Here is a 19,836-nt window from a genome sequence, read left to right on the forward strand (position 1 = left end):
CTCTGAGGAGCGAGGAAGCATAAAAAATCTCCACCTCCAAGATCTAAAGATTTGTTTTAAATTGGACCCTTAATCAAGATGTCAAACATGATATTGTTATTTGTAGTTAATTGGATGTGTTTCAGAATTATTAACCTCAAATAGTAAGGTAAATTCATAATGTTTTCCAGTTACCTCTAAATTAAAAGGATTTTATCAATATTTTTATAAACTTTGTCATTTCTCTGTTTAAAATTTTTCAGGTGTATCCAAACTTTACAAATATCATTGAAAGGATCAATGTTATTTAAAAGTCATCACTTTTAGTGGGAGGTGAGGCCAAAGCAAAATATTACAGCGTAAGTGGCACTGCACCTCCGTCCCACCATGTCTGCTAAGAGGACGTCCCCTCCCTCTCACGTGCAAGCCTTGGAAGGGTCTTTGAAATGCCACTAAATTGTATCTTGAATAACTAAATGCACATCTAACAGAAATTGGGAATAGATTTAAAATATACACAAACACAGACTTAAGTAAAGAACAGTCTTTGCAAAATTATAAAGCAGGAATATGCATTATGCCTAAAATTAAGGTTTCTTTTCCACTCTATTTTTAAAAATATATTTTTACTAATTTCAGAAAGGAAGGGAGAGGGAGACAGACATAGAAACATCAGTGATGAGAGAGAATCGTTAATGGGCTGCCTCCTGCACCCACCACACTTGGGATTGAGCCTGAAACCTGGGCATGTGCCCTGACCTGGAATTGAACTGTGACCTCCTGTTTCATAGGTCGATGTTCAACCACTGAACCATGCCAGCCGGGCTCCACTCTATTTATTTAGTAGCTCTTTCTAAAATTCTCTATATTCTCACTCAAAAATGACTTGGGTGTTGAAATATGTACGTTATGAATATTTTATTGATCTCTCATTGTAGAATTCATTTATTGTCACTTATTTTAGAGCTGAAAGCAGTATCTGGCAGAGGAAGGGAGATAGAGCTGGAATATAGTTTAACTGATCTGAACTTTTAGTGCAATTTTATAGTGAAGGTCCATGCCAAGCTCTTACCATTGCATTTGTTACATATTTTGAGAGTATTGAGTAAAAACAAATTTAAGGTCATCTTTAATTATCATATAAAATAATCTAAATATAAATAGAGATCCATGTGAAAAAAAGAGGTTAGTGTTTCATTATCTAATATATCTTCTCACATATGGAGAGACTGGTATTTTCTAGCATAGATTTAGAAAAGTGTCCACTTTTTTAAAGTCTCAATGAGGAATTATAAATACATCCCTAAGTGTATTGTCTCTTGAGAATTAATTCAGTGTTCCTGAACAAGCCACAAATATACTGGTTTCTGCCTCTATCAATCTCCTTATTCTGGATATTTCATATAATGCAGTTATACAACATGAGACATTTTATAGTTGGCTTCTTTCACTTTGCATAATGTCTTAAAGGATCATTCATGTAATAACATGTATTAATACTTTTTTCATTTTGTGCATTACTAATATTTCATTGTATGGATATACCATACTGGCTATATCCTTTTTAAAGTTGATGGAGTTTGGGTTATATCTATTTTTGACTATTAGGAATAATGCTATGAATATTTACCTGTAGGTTTTTGTGTAAGTTTAACAAAGGTTTTCCTAACTTCTGGGTATATATCCAAGAGTGAAATTGTTGGGTCATAATGACAAGTCTATGATTAGTTAATTGAGTAACAATCAAAATGTTTTCATATTGGCTTATTCCAGTTTAAATGACCTAAAAAAGTGTTCAAAGATTCTAATATCTCCACACTGTTGCCAGCATTTATAATTTTCTGTGTGTGTTTTTAAATAACCATCCTAGAGGATGTAAAACAGTACCTCAGTGTAGTTTTAACTTGTATTTTTCTAATGACAAATGTTATTAAGCCACTTTTCATATAAGCATTGGTCACTTGTATGTTTTCCGTAATAAATGTCTGTTCAGGTCTTTTGCCTTTTTAAAAATATGTGAGTTGTTTACCATTTTGTTGTTGATTTGTACAAGTGCTTTGTATATTGTATATACTAGAACCGTCACAGATATATTATTTGCATTTGTATTACTTTGTGTGGGTCACATTTTAATTATTTGATAATGTCCTTCAGTGCACAAAAGTCTGTTTTATAATTTTGATACAGCACTAATTTCTGTATTTTTACTTTTGTTGTGTGTGCTTTTGTGTCAAATCTAAGAAACCTGTCAAGAGCTTCACTAAGCAGGGCAAGAAGTAATTGATCTGTCAAGTGTTAGAGTAACCAATTAAAGCAACAAGCCATAAATGAAAAATTTAAACCTTTAATCACTTATTACAATGGAAATCTCTAGTCATAGTTCATGACATTTATTGATTATCTGTGTATTTATTCCCATTATAGGTTTCCTGAATGGCCTGGATGGACAACCACAATCTAACAATGTTGAATGAATTCATTCTAATGGGGATCACGGACCTCCCAGAGCTGCAGGCTCCATTATTTGGGCTCTTCCTCATTGTTTACACAGTCTCCTTGGTGGGTAACCTGGGCTTGATTATCCTCACCAAGATAGACTCCAGGCTACAAACACCCATGTACTTTTTCCTGAGACACTTGGCTTTCACTGATCTTGGTTACTCAACAACTGTAGGACCTAAAATGCTAGTGAATTTAGCTGTCAATCAACATACAATCTCCTATAATTGGTGTGCTACCCAACTCACTTTCTTTAATATGTTTATCACCAGTGAAATTTGTATTCTGTCAGCAATGGCCTATGACCGCTATGTGGCCATCTGTAACCCACTACTCTACACAGTCATCATGTCACAAAGACTATGTCACTTGCTGGTCACAATGCCCTATGTATACAGTGTCTTTTTGTGTTTGCTGATCACCACAAAAATTTTCATTTCATCCTTTTGTGGCTATAATGTCATCAGGCATTTCTACTGTGATAGTCTGCCATTGATATCTTTGCTCTGCTCAGACACACATGAAATCAAATTGATCATTCTGAGTTTTGCAGCTTTTAATCTAGTTTCATCTCTTCTGATAGTCCTTGTGTCCTACATTCTGATCCTGGTTGCCATCCTCAGGATGAATTCTGCAGAGGGCAGGCACAAGGCTTTCTCTACCTGTGGATCTCACCTGATGGTCATAGTCATATTCTATGGCACCCTATTCTTTATGTATGTGCAGCCCAAGTCCAGTCATTCATTTGATACTGACAAAATGGCCTCTTTATTTTACACTTTGGTCATTCCCATGCTGAATCCCTTGATTTACAGTTTGAGGAACAAGGAGGTGAAAAATGCCTTAACTAAAACCTGGAGCATGTGTGCAAACATTCTGTTGAAAATTCACTGTAAGATATGGTAGCAATAACTTATGTATTAGCCAATGTACACTAAGTGTGATTGCTTTAATCTTGTATTGTTACCTTCATGAAATGGTTAAGAATCAATGTGTGATAGGTATAGAAATAAGAAAAGTATTTATTATTTTCAAACAAAATATATGACTAATAAATGACTACTTTCTGATTATATTTCAGATATTAACTTATAAATATTCAAAGTCAGATTAGGTGCCATTCCTATATGTCCTCACATGTAGCTTTTTTTTGCTTCCATTAAATATTTATTTTTATGAAACTAGCCTCTATATTTTATTCAAAATTACATGGTATAGGCATATAAAATACCTGAAATATATAAAAATACCTGATTATATAAATAGATTGATTCAAGGAAATATACTTACATTTTTAAGAGTAATAAACAAAATTTCTCTATTTATGGAGCTAAGACAAAATCAGAATAGAGGCAGTATGAGAACTAAGCTGTATGATATGATGGATGGTATTGAGCAATATAAAAATATAATAGAACAAGCAGCCAGAATAGAGTTTAAATTTTAAGGTTGTAAGTAAGGGTGCCATTTAAATAAACACTTGAAGATATGAGTGAGTGGATGTATGGATATCTAGAGAAGACCATATCACAGAGAGAGAAGTGTAATTGCAGCAGTTTTTAAATGACAATATTGTTGTTGTATTATGGAACATCAGAATCAAAGGTGGTTGAAGAATAAAATGTGATTAGGAAATAAAAGATGTAATAATAAATTGTAAGAGAAGTTGACTTTGTATGACCATATAGACCATTGTAAAACTTGCCCTTTCTTCTGATTGATAAAAGGACCCTGAAGGATTTTGAGCCAATGAGTGATTAATTTAATCTTACATGAAATGACAAGTTAAACTGAGAAGGCTAACCCCTATTTTGTAAGACTACTGTTTGAAATCCTCTGCTATTTAGTTAGTCCCTTATTCTGTAAAGTCAGCTCTGCAATTTTTAGAAAGCCCCTTTTCTGAAAATAAATAAATAAATAAATAAATAAAACCCCAAAACAAAACAAAACAAAAAAACTTTGCTTTCTAGCCTGCTTGAATAATAAGGAAGATAAACTTACCTGTCGGACCTTGTAAGCCAGAGACTAGATATGCCCACACTCTCCTGTCATGCCAGATGTATTTTTTAATTGGATAGAACTGTGTTGTTTTCAAGGCCACAGCTTCCAGTGAGATAACCACTAAGCCCACATAGGGCTGGCTCTTTAATAAAAAGAAAAATTCTGCTTGTTTGCTCTGCTTAGAACTTGAATTGATTTTTCTCTAAGCCAACCAGTGTATATTAAAGTGTGACTCCAAACTCTCTAAGCCAGCGGTTCTCAACCTGTGGGTCGCGACCCCTTTAGGGGTCGAACGACCCTTTCACAGGGGTCACCTAAGACCATCGGAAAACATATATGTAATTACATATTGTTTTTGTGATTAATCACTATGCTTTAATTATGTTCAATTTGTAACAATGAAAATACATCCTGCATGTCAGATATTTACATTACGATTCATAACAGTAGCAAAATTATAGTTATGAAGTAGCAACGAAAATAATTTTATGGTTGGGGGTCACCACAACATGAGGAACTGTATTAAAGGGTCGCGGCATTAGGAAGGTTGAGAACCACTGAGCTAAGCATTGCTTGATTTTTTCCGGTTTTCTGCAACAAAACTTCTATACAAACAATAGACTATAGGATACGAAAATTTGGAAATGGGAAATCCTGAGGGAGTTCATTTAGTTGTGATAATTGGGAGAGAACAGAAACTTAAGCCAGGGCATAAAGAGACAGAGAATTAGAAATGAGTATATTCTTAACACATTTTATAAGAAAAGGTCAATAATATTTCTTCATATTGATGGGGTATATTAAAGGCTTGAAAAAATATTAATTATTTTTAAAGAATGGAAAGACTAGTTCCAGAGCTCACCTAAGATATGCTGAATACTCTTTTCTGTTTCCAACTAATGTGGAATAATAGACACTGGACTTGCTTGTTATTAAAACAAGAACAAACAAACACAAGATGTAAGAAACAATAGTTTTCAACACAATGATATTAGGCAACAAAACAGTTTGCCTGAGAGATGAAGAATGAGGGAGGTGAACTATGATTACCCATCTTTCCTTTCTTAAGAGTTTCTAGGCCACCCTGTCAAAAGTCAAAACCTAGAAGAATACTTCAGCTGATGAGGCAGAGTTGACAGTCCAGTGAGACCACGCAGCTAGAGTTCACAAAGACAAGGAGCTTCACAGAGAAAGGAACGTGTGCATCTGCAGATAATCCTTCTCAATTTTTCAAGGGATGACTGATCAGCACATGCAAGTGGAAACTACCCAAGGCTAAAGAAAGAAAATACATGAAAATATTAAAGACAGAAATACTCAGAACTCAAACAGAGGCAGGAACTGTGCCAGTTTGTTACATAGAGTAGAAAAACTCATAATTCATGGAGTGTTATGTAGAATACACAAGAAGGTCTTACTCCGGTAGAGGAGAAGTATTTGCCTAGACTGAACATTGTTTTGTGATTTAAAAAAGTTATAAAAGCAACATCTGAAAATATATCTATAATAATAAAAGTATAATATGCTAATTAGACTGGACAGCCAAATGACCTTCTGGACATAATTCTGGAGGTCCTTCTGGATGAAGACACAGTGGCGGGGGCTGAGGCAGAGGCAGTTACGGGCAATCAGGTAGGCAGGCAGAGTGGCTAGGAGTGATCAGGCAGGCAGGTGAGCAGTTAGGGTTGATCAGGCAGGCAGGCAGATGAACAGTTAGGAGCCAGGGCTGGCGGATTGTGAGAGGGATGTCCGACTGCCGGTTTAGGCCCAAACATGCAAGGATCCAGGATTGAGTCTAAACTGGCAGCCAGACACCCCCCAAGGGATCCCAGATTGCGAGAGGGTGCAGGTCGGACTGAGAGATCCCCCCCTCCGGTGCACGAATTCCAGGCACTGAGCCTCTAAGATATATATATGTATGTATATATATCTTACCCAATAATAGACAAACATGTAAATTGACCATCCCTCCACTATGCTCACCAGCCAATCAGGAGAGTATGCAAATTAACCCAAAAAAAGATGGCGGTTAATTTGCATATGTAGGTGCGAAGCAGCGGAGCGAAGACTGAAGGCTCCGGCCTGAGCAGCAAAGACTAAGGCTCCGGCCAGAGCAGCGAAGGCCTGGGTCCCGGGTGCCAGAGGAAAACCTGTGCCAGCAGCCAGGGGGAGGGAAGGCCTATTGCACGAATCTCTTCATGCAACGGGCCTCTAATATATATATATATATATGCAAACACATACACACAACTTATAAACATCAGGCTTTACTATTTAAAAACCTTCAACTGATTGAATGTGGTCCACCCACATTCTGGAGAGTAATTGGCTGAACTCAAAGTGTATTGATTTAAGTGTTAATCTCATCTAAATAAAATCTTCACAGCAACCCTAGACTGATTTTTGACCAAAGAACTGGCCACCATAGCCTAGCCATTAGACATAAAAAGTAATCATCAAAGCAGAAAAAGAGAAAGTTAATCCAGAGTAAAAGGCAAGAATGTAATACAAAAACAAACAAACAAATCTAACTCACTGATGAATACAATTAATAAATTCCTCTCCTTGTATTTTGTTAAACTTTCAAATTCTTCAGGGACAATTAAGAAATTGCTTGGCATATCTTCAGGGAGTGTATCAGACAGTGGAAATAATCTTTAAATTGTTCTCACTATTTCATGTCATAAAGCACACCAGGGAAAGCAAGAGAGAGGCTTCATCACAGGTAAGCAGATAAATATTTCATGTGATGCTGTATTATACCAATATCCAGATAGTGTTGGTGACATTTGCAAGATAACAACTTTTTCTATGGGAAACCAAACCAAAATATCAGGACTCTCCTTGGCTTCAGTGCATAGTATGCTATTGATGATGCATGAGAAAAATAGAGCTGCTCTCCTTTCAATTCAGAATAATTGTTCAAATGTTTTCCCAAATGCTAAAAAGCATCTTTGAAATGCTAGTTTCATATTGCTCATGTGAAATTTATGTATCATAAAAATACTTAATCATATGAATAACAGAAGACAAAACCAAGAGACAAGAAAGCCAAACAAAAGAGTCAGGAATGGATAACTAAAAATTTTGTCAGAATTATCAAGCTGAAGGTATTCAATTTCCAGTGTTATGTCCTTCCAAACCCTGAGTCATTTAGTGCCTCTAGGCCAGCCGTGGGCAAACTATGGCCCGCGGGCCGGATCCGGCCCGTTTGAAATGAATAAAACTAAAAAAAAAAAAAAAGACCGTACCCTTTTATGTAATGATGTTTACTTTGAATTTATATTAGTTCACACAAACACTCCATCCATGCTTTTGTTCCTGCCCTCCGGTCCAGTTTAAGAACTAATTGTGGCCCTCGAGTCAAAAAGTTTGCCCACCCCTGCTAGGCTCTCTTCTAAAAAAATTGCGATAATTATTGAATATTTAAATCAATGTATGTATGTGAATCTTTTCTGATAAACTTGATGGGCAAAAGGGTGTTTTCACCTTACATTCAGATGTGAAAAATAAATTTTGGAGGGTAGAAGATTTTTACGTTTTATGGTGATGGTACAATGTACACTGTGTTCAATTTCCAGTGAAATCTGTCAGAAATCACATATAATTTCTCACCAAGTATATCTTTAACAATAATAATCTGATAGTCGACACAGATAGTAAACTATACAAACCTAATTTGATGCTGTCTATAGAAGGCTAAAGCTGGTGAGAGAAAGCCCTTCTTCCGTCCATTATCTTCCAGGAAAACCATCACCTACCGATGTAATTTTTTCTTTAGCTTTTCATTGCACCTAAAAAAATTTATATTGCTTCTTACTTATTCCATTCATTTACATTTTTCTTAAAGAATTTCAGTATCTCTGACTTAAAATGGTAGGTACTTGGGAACAGGATAGTATATCAGAAGCTCACACTAGTAGCAGCAATGTTTTATGTGAAAAAATAATGTGGATTTCCCATAAACACATTTAAAATGTAATGCTTTATATTTTGTATTTTTCTATATGCTTTCTTATACCTAATTCAGTGACTCCTGTTTATATTGTTCTTATAGACAGAATCAATTGTATTGTTTTTATTTTTTTAAAGAAAATGTATATAACATTATTTATCCATTATTTATTTGATCTTAGAAGCCATTCTCATTTTACTTTGGCATTACTCTAGTATTTTTTTAAACTGGTGGCATGTCAGGGATATTTCTATACATCTTTGTTTTATTATCATTATTTATGTCTACATTAAAAGCTTTTTTATACTAGGAGGAGTCCTTTGTGGCCAGACTTTAACATCGTGGAATCCATATTTATACCTTTGAACTTTATCTTGCCAATATGTGTAATGCAGTGATTTTACACCTTTTTTTTCAGTAGAGAATGTCTTTATCCAAAGGGAATGTTTACAAAAGTTCATTACATAAAACCAATTCCAGTGATCTTCCTTTTTCTCAATTTGCTCAGTTTCTTCATACTAGCTTAGGTTCCACTATGACAAAATATATATTTTATGTTACAAACAACATAATGTATGTGAGTTATAATGCACCCAGAGAAAAAGGATATATGTTAGATTTTATGTGAATTTTTATTAAATATTTTAAGTAAGAAAGAAGATAAATTATTCACAATAACAACGCAATTATGTTCCACATATAGTCATGGAGTTTGGTCCTGGTGGAAAGATGCAGGCATGCACCAGGAACTGTTACCTGGATAATAGACTACTCGGGCTCTTTGTCAGCATACTCCAGACAAAGAAGTTATGTCACACAAAAAGAATGTATGTAGACATATGTAAAGGTAATCCATTTCAGGAACGTACTGTCTACACTTAAAAAATAAAAGCAGACACACAAAATAAAAATGACATGTATTTACTATTAGAGGGATATTTCCAGGTACCATATATACAATGAAACATTTAGTTTTTATATCTTCCCAATCATATTATGAAGAACAATTGATTTTGTTGTTGTGTATAGAAATTAAGAAAACTTACATCATTAGCCCTAAGTACTCCTTAGTATATCCAACAAATGTAAGTATAACGAAGACTATAACTACCTATGTATAGTTTCCTATACATATAATATCTACTATGATCTTTAAGAGTTTCTATAAGATACACATTAGTCCAATAATGGTCATGTGCTAAATTTGTCATCCTGCATCAACTATAGACATAATGGCTTTAAAATAAATGTTTTATTTTTTTAATTCTACCATAAAATGTAATAATATTTATTTTGAACCCTTTTAAAATTAATATTTGTGTACTACAAACAAAATTGCAATGTCTATATTATAGATTACTTATAAATATATGAATATATGATTATGAAACATAAACATTAATAGTTGGCATCTGAAATTCTTGTAGGTGATACCTTAACATGACAAATCAATGTGAGCTTTTGTAAATTAAATCAAAGGAATATGTTTTAAATGAGGGGATACTAAATGTTTCTACATATAATTGGAATTTGGATTTTAAAAATGCTATCATGTAATTAACATAGGTTCATGTCACATTGTGTGATTATAATTTAGTAAGTGCAATTATGTAATTGTCATTGCATAAAAGGCAACAGAAAAGCTTAATAATGAACTACAAAACTAATGCCTACAGTTTTCAACATTTTTTATATTTACTGCCTTTTTCTATGTTTATATCTATATCGTTACATATAACAGGGTTTGCCACCATTGGACTTACTGGCATTGGGGGCTGTAAAATTCTTTGTTGGGGGTATTCACTAACACAGTAGGATAATTAGCAACCTTACTAGACACCAACCATGGATGCCAGTAGCACAGCTCCTTCAGTTGTGACAACCAAAATGCTTCTAATATAATCAAATGTTAGAGGAGGACAGATTTCCCCCAGTGGAAACCACAAAACTCTATCTCCAGCTCTATTCTTGTCTCTGTTTTTATTTTTGGTAAGTGTATTATTTTAATATAGCCTAATTGGTATATTAGGATTTATTTTATTTATACCAACATTATATACAAAAATATTGCTAGATGATACTACATAAAAGCTATTGAATATGTGAATGTCTCTATCCAGAATAGGTTTTCTGATAAACCTGCATGGACCAACAAAACCTAACAGTGCTAACAGAATTCATTCTGATGGGAATCACAGACCACCCTGAGCTGCAGGCCACCTTCTTTGGGCTGTTTCTCATCATCTATGCAGTCTCCGTGGTGGGCAACGTGGGCATGATCATCCTCATCAAGATGGACTCCAGGCTTCAGACACCCATGTACTTCTTTCTCAGACACCTGGCTTTCACTGACCTTGGTTATTCAACAGCTGTGGGACCAAAAATGTTGGCAAACATTGTAACTAGACAAAAGACTATCCCCTACAATTGGTGTGCAGCCCAGCTAGCGTTCTTCATCTTGTTCATCATTAGTGAACTTTTCATTCTGTCAGCAATGGCCTATGACCGCTATGTGGCCATCTGTAACCCTCTACTCTACACAGTCATCATGTCACCAAGGGTATGCTGCTGGGCACTAGCAGTCCCCTATCTCTACAGTGCTTTTCTCTCTTCGATAATCACCATAAAGATTTTTATTTCATCTTTCTGTGGCCATAATATCATTAATCATTTCTATTGTGACAATCTTCCCTTGTTGACACTGATATGCTCAAGCACACGTGACATTGAGTTAATAATACTGATCTTTTCAGTGTTTAATTTGGTTTCATCTCTTCTGGTGGTCCTTGTGTCCTACATAATGATCCTCCTGGCCATCCTCAAGATGCACTCTGCAGAGGGCAGGCACAAGGCCTTCTCCACCTGCGGCGGATCTCAGACAGTGGTGGTTGTATTCTATGCGACTCTATCCTTCATGTATATGCAGCCCAAGTCCAGTCATTCCTTTGACAGTGATAAAATGGCCTCTGTGTTTTACACTTTGATCATACCCATGCTGAACCCCTTGATCTACAGCTTGAGAAACAAAGAAGTGAAAGGTGCCCTGCATAGCCTATGGAAAATCCTGAGCAAGCACCCCAGGTAAAGTCCAATATCAAATGTATATACCATATATTAGGTTATAGAAGCTGTTTATGATATATGATAAGCCTTAGAAAGCAGTGATATTTAATAGCCCTGGGAAACTAGAATTGTTTTCTTGTTATCAACTTGTAAATGTTCACCTAATAATAATTGTTCTCATATCAGCTGCAGGTTGGTACAATATCTGCAGATCAACAAATATGACACACTATGTAAATAAAATGAAGGATAAAAATCACATGATCATATTGATAGATGCAGAAAATGTATTTGATAAAATCCAGCACCCATTTATGATAAACACTCTCAGCAAACTCAGGATAGAGCGAAGATATCTCAACTAAATAAAGGCCATACATGAGAAACCATAGCCAACATCATATTCAATGGGCAAAAGGTACAAGCATTTCCTTTCAGATCAGGAACAAGACAGGGATGTCCACATTCACCAATATTATTCAACTCATTACTGGAAGTCCTAGCCACAGCAATCAGACAAGAAGAAATAAAAGGCATTCAAATTGGAAAGGAAGAAGTAAAATTGTCATTATCTGCATATGACATGATACTATATATAAAGAACCCTAAAGATTCCACCAAAAACCTACTAGAACTGATAAGTGAATTTAGTAAAGTAGCAGGATACAAAATAAATATTCAGAAATCAATTGCATTTTTATACACCAATTATGAACTATCAGAAAGGGAAACTAAGAAAACAATTCCATTTACAATTGCTTCAAATAGAACAAAATACCTTGGAATAAATTTAACCAGTGATGTAAAGAGACCTGTATCTAAAAATTATAAGGCACTGAAGAAAGAAACTTAAGAACATACAAATAAGTGGAAGCATATACTGTGTTCATAGGTAGGAGGAATTAACATCATTAAAATATCCATAATACCCAATCTACAGATTCAACACAATTCCTATCAAGATATCAATGGTGTATTTCACAGAACTAGAACAAATATTCCAAAAATTTATATGGAACCACTAAAGACCCTGAATAACACAATGATCTTGAGAAAGAACAAAGTTGGAAGAATCAGGCTACATAATATCAAATTATTACAAGGCCATAGTTATCAAAATAGCATGATATTAGTATAAAAACAGACAGATTAATTTTCTATATACTAATAAACACAAGTAAAATTGTTTTAAACTGTCAATTACATAGAAATATATGTAAAATCTTAAAAGAAAAAATCTAATGAATGCTTTGCATGGCTTTATTGCTAGAAATTACAAAAACATTACCGAGTTATTAAAGAAAACATAGTGTAGTAATATGTCATGTCCATTGGTTGGCAGAAATAAATGTGATGAGGTTAATACAGTACTCCCTAAATTTTCCCATAGGTTAACGTAGTAACAATCAAAATTTTTTAATACTTGAGTTGATATCAAATGTATGTGGAAAGGCAAGTGTTCTAGAATAGCCAGGCAATATGTTATAAGGAAGAATATAAGGGATTTCCAATAAAAGATACCAATGCTTTAAATAAAACTAGATTATTTTTCAGATTTAACCCATTTTAATACCATAATCAATAAAGAAAAAAACTAGTTTATTTTTAAAATTGCACATATAAATAAAAAGACCAATAAAATGGATAAAAATAAAGTGTAAAAATAGACTCACATTTGTAACTTCACTTGATTTAAACAAAAGCTGCACTGCAATGTAGAAAAAATAAAGAAGAGCTTCTTAGTAAATAGGTTTCCTATGTAACACACGAACCATAGTCATTTGCTTGTATCATGTGTAAAAATTGAGATATATTATGAATATACATGTGAAAACTAAAACCATGACATTTCTTGAAAAAAGTGAAATAATACCTTGCAAAGATTTCATAAAGAGGGTACAAAATATAACAACACTAAAATAGATAAATAACACTCTAGCTAAAATCAAAACTTGTAATTCGGGAGATTAAGCTGTTATCAGAGATAACATTGGCAAATATGTTCTCCCATGCAGTGGGCTTTCTTGTTGTTCTGTTGATGGTTTCTTTTGCTGTGCAGAAGCTTTCTTTTTTTTATGTAATCCCATTTGTTTTTCTCCTTAGTTTCCATTGCCTTAGGAGCTGTGTCAGTAAAGATATTGCTACGACAAATGTCTGCTATTTTGCTGCCTATGGCTTCTCCGAAATTTATAGGAAACTCATACAACTTGACCAAAGGAAGATAAACAAACAATCAAACAATGGGCAAAGGACCTAAATAGACACTTTAGAAAGAAGATATGCAGAAGGTCAAGAGACATATGAAAACATGCTCAAAGTCACTAATCATCCGAGAGATGCAAATCAAAACAACAATGAGGTAACATCTCACACCTGTCAGACTGGCTATCATCAACAAATCAACAAATAACATGTATTGGCGAGGATGCAGAGAAAAAGGAACCCTCGTGCACTGCTGGTGGGAATGCAGACTGGTGCAGCCACTGAGGAAAACAGTATGGCGTTTCCTCAAAAAATTAAAAATGGAACTCCTTTTAACCCAGTAATCCCACTTCTAGGAATATATCCCAAGAAATCAGAACCACCAATCAGAAAGGATATATGCACCCCTATATGCATAGCAGCATGATTTACAATAGCTAAGGTTTGGAAACAGCCTAAGTAACTAACCAACAGCAGATGAGTGGATTAGAAAGCTGTGGTACATCTACACAATGGAATACTATGCTGCTGTAAAAAAGAAGGAATTCTTATCATTTGCAACAGCATGATGGAACTGGAGAGCATTATGCTAAGCGAAATAAGCCAGTCATAGATAAATATCACATGATCTCACTCATTAGTGGAATATAATGAACAACATAAACTGATGAACAAAAATAAAACCAGAGTCATAGAAGCATTAAACAGGCTGTCCAACCTATGAGGGAAGGTGGAGGGAGAGGTGGTAACAGATCAACCAAAGGACCTGTATGCATGCATATGAACATAACCAATGGACACAGACAGGAGTGGGGGAAGGGCATGTGCTGGGGGGTAGAGGGGCTGGGCATAGGTCAATGGGGGAAAAGGAGACTTATGTAATACTTAAAACAATAAAGAATTTAAATTTAAAAAAACTTGTATTTATAAAAATATAGCATACAAAAAATGAAAGAACCTGCTTGAAAAACATGTACCCTATGAAGTACAGATATAAGTCATTTGTAAAACAACAACTTGCCTAACTCCTAAAATCAGTAAACCTTTTGGAAGCAAAGAGAGGGGTGGGGCGGCAGCAAACACACCTGAGGAAATATTTCACAAGAGAGGATATCAAAGCAGTGAAAAGACACATCAATGTTTTCCCCCAGATCATTAATCATTAGACAAATGCAAGTATGACTATACTGTGATATCACTACCTACGCTTCAGAATGGCTAAAATTCAAAAGTTTGAACAACAGTTCCAAATGTTGATTAGAATGTGAAGAAACTAGAATGATTTTACTTTGAGAGAGTAAATTGCTATAAACACTGTGGAAAAATAAGGCAGTGAAAACTAAAGTTTATTATGTATATTCTCAATAACGCAGCAATTTTATTACTGAGTAATCATGCCTACTAGAGGATAAGTAATAGCATGTTTTGGCAGAGGTTATTATTATAGATGTTAAATTTTAAAAATCCAGATGCTTGGGGTAAATATATCATGGGCCCTGAAAAGAAAGATTCCTTTGATATGAACCCTAATAACAGAGTTTATCTGCTGAGCTGGACTCCCCATAGTCAACTGAGGGCTTAAATTTTATGAATAATAAGAGTCTAGCAGCCATGTCCAATAGGAGATGCCCAAGTACTCAGTATACCAAGAACAACCTCAGAATAAACTCTTGGCTTCCCACACTATGTCCTGCTTTTTTATGCCATCTGGGTCCATCACTGAAGGGAAGCCCTGGTTTTGTCTTTTGACCAATATCCTGAGACATGCCTGGTTTAATCAGAACTACATAAATTATATCCTCATTTGCATTTATGTGGACCAATTAAAACTATATAATTTGAAAACCTCATTTACAGGAGACCAAAATAGGAACTATGGGTGAGAAAATCCTCTATAAAATGTGACTTCTCTGGACAATATAGGTTGCTCCCTGAATCTGTGTCTCCTAGGATGCACAAATACATGCTTTTATTCCTTATTACAGTCTAAAATCAATTTTGGTTGATAATATAATGGCATGTTCAAATAATGTATACTGCATGAAAGGGTTAAAGAGAATAAAACAGGGCAGAGAAAGACATGTGTGCGTAGCAGATATCTTGCAGAAAGCTTGCAGCCTTGAGCACAGCATAGCTCAGATAACCAGAAGACACCTGGCATGGGAGGAACCAAGGACAGACCAGACCTTTATGTCAGCAGAGCTGCTTGCAGCCCGCAAGGATTAATAAAAACCTATCTCTCCCTGCTCTCTTCACTGATGCCTTTCTCAGTCTCAGTCCATCTGCACCCAGGTGGTCAGAATAAAATCTTTTTTGATACATTATGGCCTCATGTCATAGGTGTGTGACCCCGTACCACTCCGAACCTTTCACTGCACACAAAGTGATAACAATATAAGATTTAAAAAGATGGATTGAGCTTCTTTAAAAAAATCTGTTCATCAAAATGTATAGTGTGAAAAGGGAAACTCTCATAATGAAAGAAAATATTTTATCAGAATTACATAATCAGATGTATATATCTGACTTCATATGAAAACTATAAAAATAATTCTTACAACTGAAAAAATAGTTGACATGAAATACAATATAAAGGTGACAAAAGATATGAACAAACACTTTTCAAATAAAATATAAATCCAGCCATTAAACATATGAAAAGATTTTCAATTTCATTCAGCATCAGGAAAATGCAAATTAAAATCACTATGATATCCAGCCACATCATCCGGAGTGGTTATGGAGAAAACAGGGGAAAGTATTAAATCTTGACAAGGATATGGATTGATCATAACTATTTGTGATACCCAACCCAGGTTCAACTGCCTGCAGCTCGAGAACCAACAACAGAGAGACAAGGTTTGGTGAAAGGAAAGAGGTTTACTCAAGAGTAGGCAGTTTGAGAAGGTGGCAGACTAACGTTTCAAAGACCATCTTAACAATTGGACTCAGGCAGGGGTTTTTATAAAAAGGGAGGGGGAAGAAAATAAACATAACGAAGGAGAGGTTTGAGAGTTGTCTGTTGAGGGGACTGTGTACAAACCAGCACAGTCTGTTCTGATAACAGGTCAAGCCATGGTCTGGTCTGCATCATCCTGTTTTTTGTGTGTGTTTTTTAAATGATTGGAGGTCAACAAACCACCTGGAGCCGAAATGTCTGGAAATTGAAGTCTGCTTCTTTTGAAGTTAGTTCCTAGAATTTTTAAGCAAACAGTTACGTATTAGTTAACAGGTCATCATTTACAAAAACAACCTTAATGGAATGGTGGGTGGGTTACCTTTGCACTGCTGGTGGGAACATGCATTGATGTAACTGAGATAGGCTGAATCACTCTTAAATGAATCTTTCAGTTACTTATTGACCCTCTCCTAGATAAGATTAAAGTTTCCCTTCAGATACTCACTCCCCAAACCAATGTGTCTGCACCTGTGCCAGTCAATGCCAGCCCAGGTTGGGAATCTGAAGAACAAAAAGATCTGAAAACCCAGCTCTATAAAAGCCAGACCCCAGTAGCAGTTCTGGGGGCCATACTCTGTCAGTGTGGGCTCCCTTGATGGGTCAAGCTCACTCCTTCTACTTTCCTCTCACCCAGTTTTTAGTAAACTTCTCTTTTGAATCAATTTGGCCTCTTTTGAATTCTATCCTGGGTGAGGGAGGAGAACCCCTCTGCCACTGCATAATCATTCTGGAAATTCTTTTGTCAGCATTTACTGAATATGTATATTCTATGACTTAGCAATGTCAGTGTAAAGAATATATCTAAGTAGAAATATATTCAAGATTAAGCTCATATAGATTGAGTATTGGTGTGGAGTTAAGGGGGAATGAGAATAGCTGTTTTTAATTACCAGTATCAGGAATTTTGTGCATATTTTTCTCTAAACAATAATTGATTATTTAATAAATACATGACAAATTCTAATTTTTATTATTTTATAAAAAAATTGCTTTAGTTTCTAAACATAAAATGGAATAGGATGTTGACAATGTAGCTATTCATAAAACCTCTAAATTGGAACCAATGAAAACATTCAGCAATACATAGAACAACGGATAACTAATCTGTGGTATATTTATGAAATTGAATTCTACACAGAATGAGAAAATACAATCTAGAACTACTTATAGAAATATTTTACGTGAAATTAATCCAGGCACAAAAATATTACAAGTTAGGATTTTATGTATGTAAAGTAACAAAAATAGATACTGAAAGGTTTGGAGTGGGCTGGGGTGGCACACCTATGACATGAGGCCATAATGTATCAAAAGAGATTTTTATCCCAGGCACCTGGGTGCAGGTGGACTGAGACTGAGAAAGGCCTCAGTGAAGAGAGCAGGGAGAGATAGGTTTTTATTAACCCTTGCTGGCTGCAAGTTGCTCTGCTGACATAAGGGTCTGGTCCGTCTTTGGTTCCTCCCATGCCAGGTGTCTTCTGGTTATCTGAACTATGCTGTGCTAAAGGCTGCAAGCTTTCTGCAAGATATCTGCTAAGCACAACAAGTCTTTCTCTGCCCCATTTTATGTTCTTTAACCCTTTCAGATATAAATAATCTTTACTGTCAGAAGGTGGAATAATGAGAAAAATAATTTTCTGAGACATGCATGGGAGAATAGTGATTTTTATTTGCATGGAATTAAATCCCTGAGTTTCTAAAGTCCCATTTCCCTTAGTCCAGTTATAGAATAAGTGTAGCTGGGGTTTTAATACAGCTATAAGCAGAGTCAGCATACAGATTTTCCATTGCATGTTGCAGCCAGGTTCAATATAGCATCAGGCTAGCTGTGGTCCATTGTGTGTGGGAGTCCACAAAGTCCTGAGCCACACAGGAGAATGCAGAAGAGCACACCCCAAGCAACAAGAGTCCCAAGAGTCTTGAAAGCACTAGAGAGTGAATTCCTTTGTTCATGGGATTAGACATCCCAAATCTTCCCATGCTTACAGTGCATCCTGGTCAATGAATTTGTTCCCTGGTGTGACTGCCAGAAAAGTACCTTTCCTATGCCACCTCAACTATAGTCTATCTTCCCATTGTTCAGTCCCTTCCCCCCAGTATTTTACAGGGGTCATGCAGCGGGGGAGGTGGGGAACCGTGCGGTGGCGGGTTGGCATCAGCATCCACTGTCTGTTTCTTCCACACCCAGCCTGGTGACCATCACCTCCTCTCCCAACCCCACTGGGGCCTTCAGGCCCTGGGCTGGGACGGGGAACCGGGGGTGGGTGGCGGTGGACATGGCCCCTTTCCTAGGAAGGGCTGAGGGCCAGCTCCTTCCTTGGAGCCAGTGGCCAACCTCCTGCAGTCCCCGCCCCCCCAATGCACAAATTCGTGCACTGGGCCTCTAGTGTGACTATAAAGGGGTAGCCAAAGGGAACTTTGTGGTAATAGAATAGATCTGTATGGAGTATGTTTGTACAGAATAGAATACAGTGGGGCCTTGACTTACGAGTGTCCCGACTAATGAGTTTTTTTGAGATACAGCCGTCTCTCGGCCGATTTTTTGCTTTGAGTTGCAAGCTCAAAAAAATTCGGGTTATGAGCCAGCTTCAGATACCCCACCGCTAGTTGACGCAACGAACATCACAGTGATTTGACATAAGAGTAATTTGAGTTATGAGCTCCGTCACGGAACGAATTAAACTCGTAAGTCAAGGCCCCACTGTAACTAAAATGGTGCAATAGATTGTAAAAGAAAAATAAGGCAAAAGAGAAGTGTTGAACAGGTGATGAAAACTCACAATGAAATGAGAAGTAACAGTAACTAATTTCTGTCCCTGAGGGAAAAAAAAAAACTACATTATACCAGAGTGAAATGGTCAGTCTCTCTGACTTAATGTTATTAGCCTGCTTTGTTCCCATGGCCTTCAGGCTAATAGCTCCAGCTTTGTCTTGAATATAAATTTAATCATCATTAGAGGAATCCTGTTTGAAGCTTAAGTTTTCCAAAAACAGGCTCTCCCATTTTCCCTTCCCTTGTCATAAAAGAAGCCTGAACCCTGTACTTCTTAAAATGGACCTGAGGATTAGGGCTACTATCTTCTCAGTTGGCACCTACTCAATCAAGAAAACTTTCCTTACTCCAAACTCTGATGTTTGAGTTTTGGCCTTTTGAAGTGTCTGACACATGGATTTTGGA

The 19,836-nt window shown here is 36.0% G+C and overlaps 2 protein-coding genes across 2 annotated transcripts; both read left to right on the top strand.

The window, feature by feature from the left end:
- Window positions 1–2,421: 2,421 nt before the first annotated feature.
- On the top strand, window positions 2,422–3,384 carry LOC102241635 (olfactory receptor 8K3-like). The gene has a single exon (XM_014532421.1). The coding sequence runs from the start codon at window positions 2,422–2,424 to the stop codon at window positions 3,382–3,384; it is 963 nt and encodes a 320-aa protein (XP_014387907.1).
- A 7,193-nt stretch (window positions 3,385–10,577) lies between these two features.
- LOC102241945 (olfactory receptor 8K3) lies at window positions 10,578–11,519 on the top strand. Its single transcript, XM_014532422.1, has one exon. It carries the CDS (start codon window positions 10,578–10,580, stop codon window positions 11,517–11,519), a length of 942 nt encoding a protein of 313 aa, XP_014387908.1.
- The last annotated feature ends 8,317 nt before the right edge of the window (window positions 11,520–19,836 follow it).

The sequence above is a fragment of the Myotis brandtii genome, unplaced genomic scaffold (genome assembly GCF_000412655.1).
Source record: "Myotis brandtii unplaced genomic scaffold, ASM41265v1 scaffold892, whole genome shotgun sequence".
In the NCBI taxonomy this organism is placed as follows: domain Eukaryota; kingdom Metazoa; phylum Chordata; class Mammalia; order Chiroptera; family Vespertilionidae; genus Myotis; species Myotis brandtii.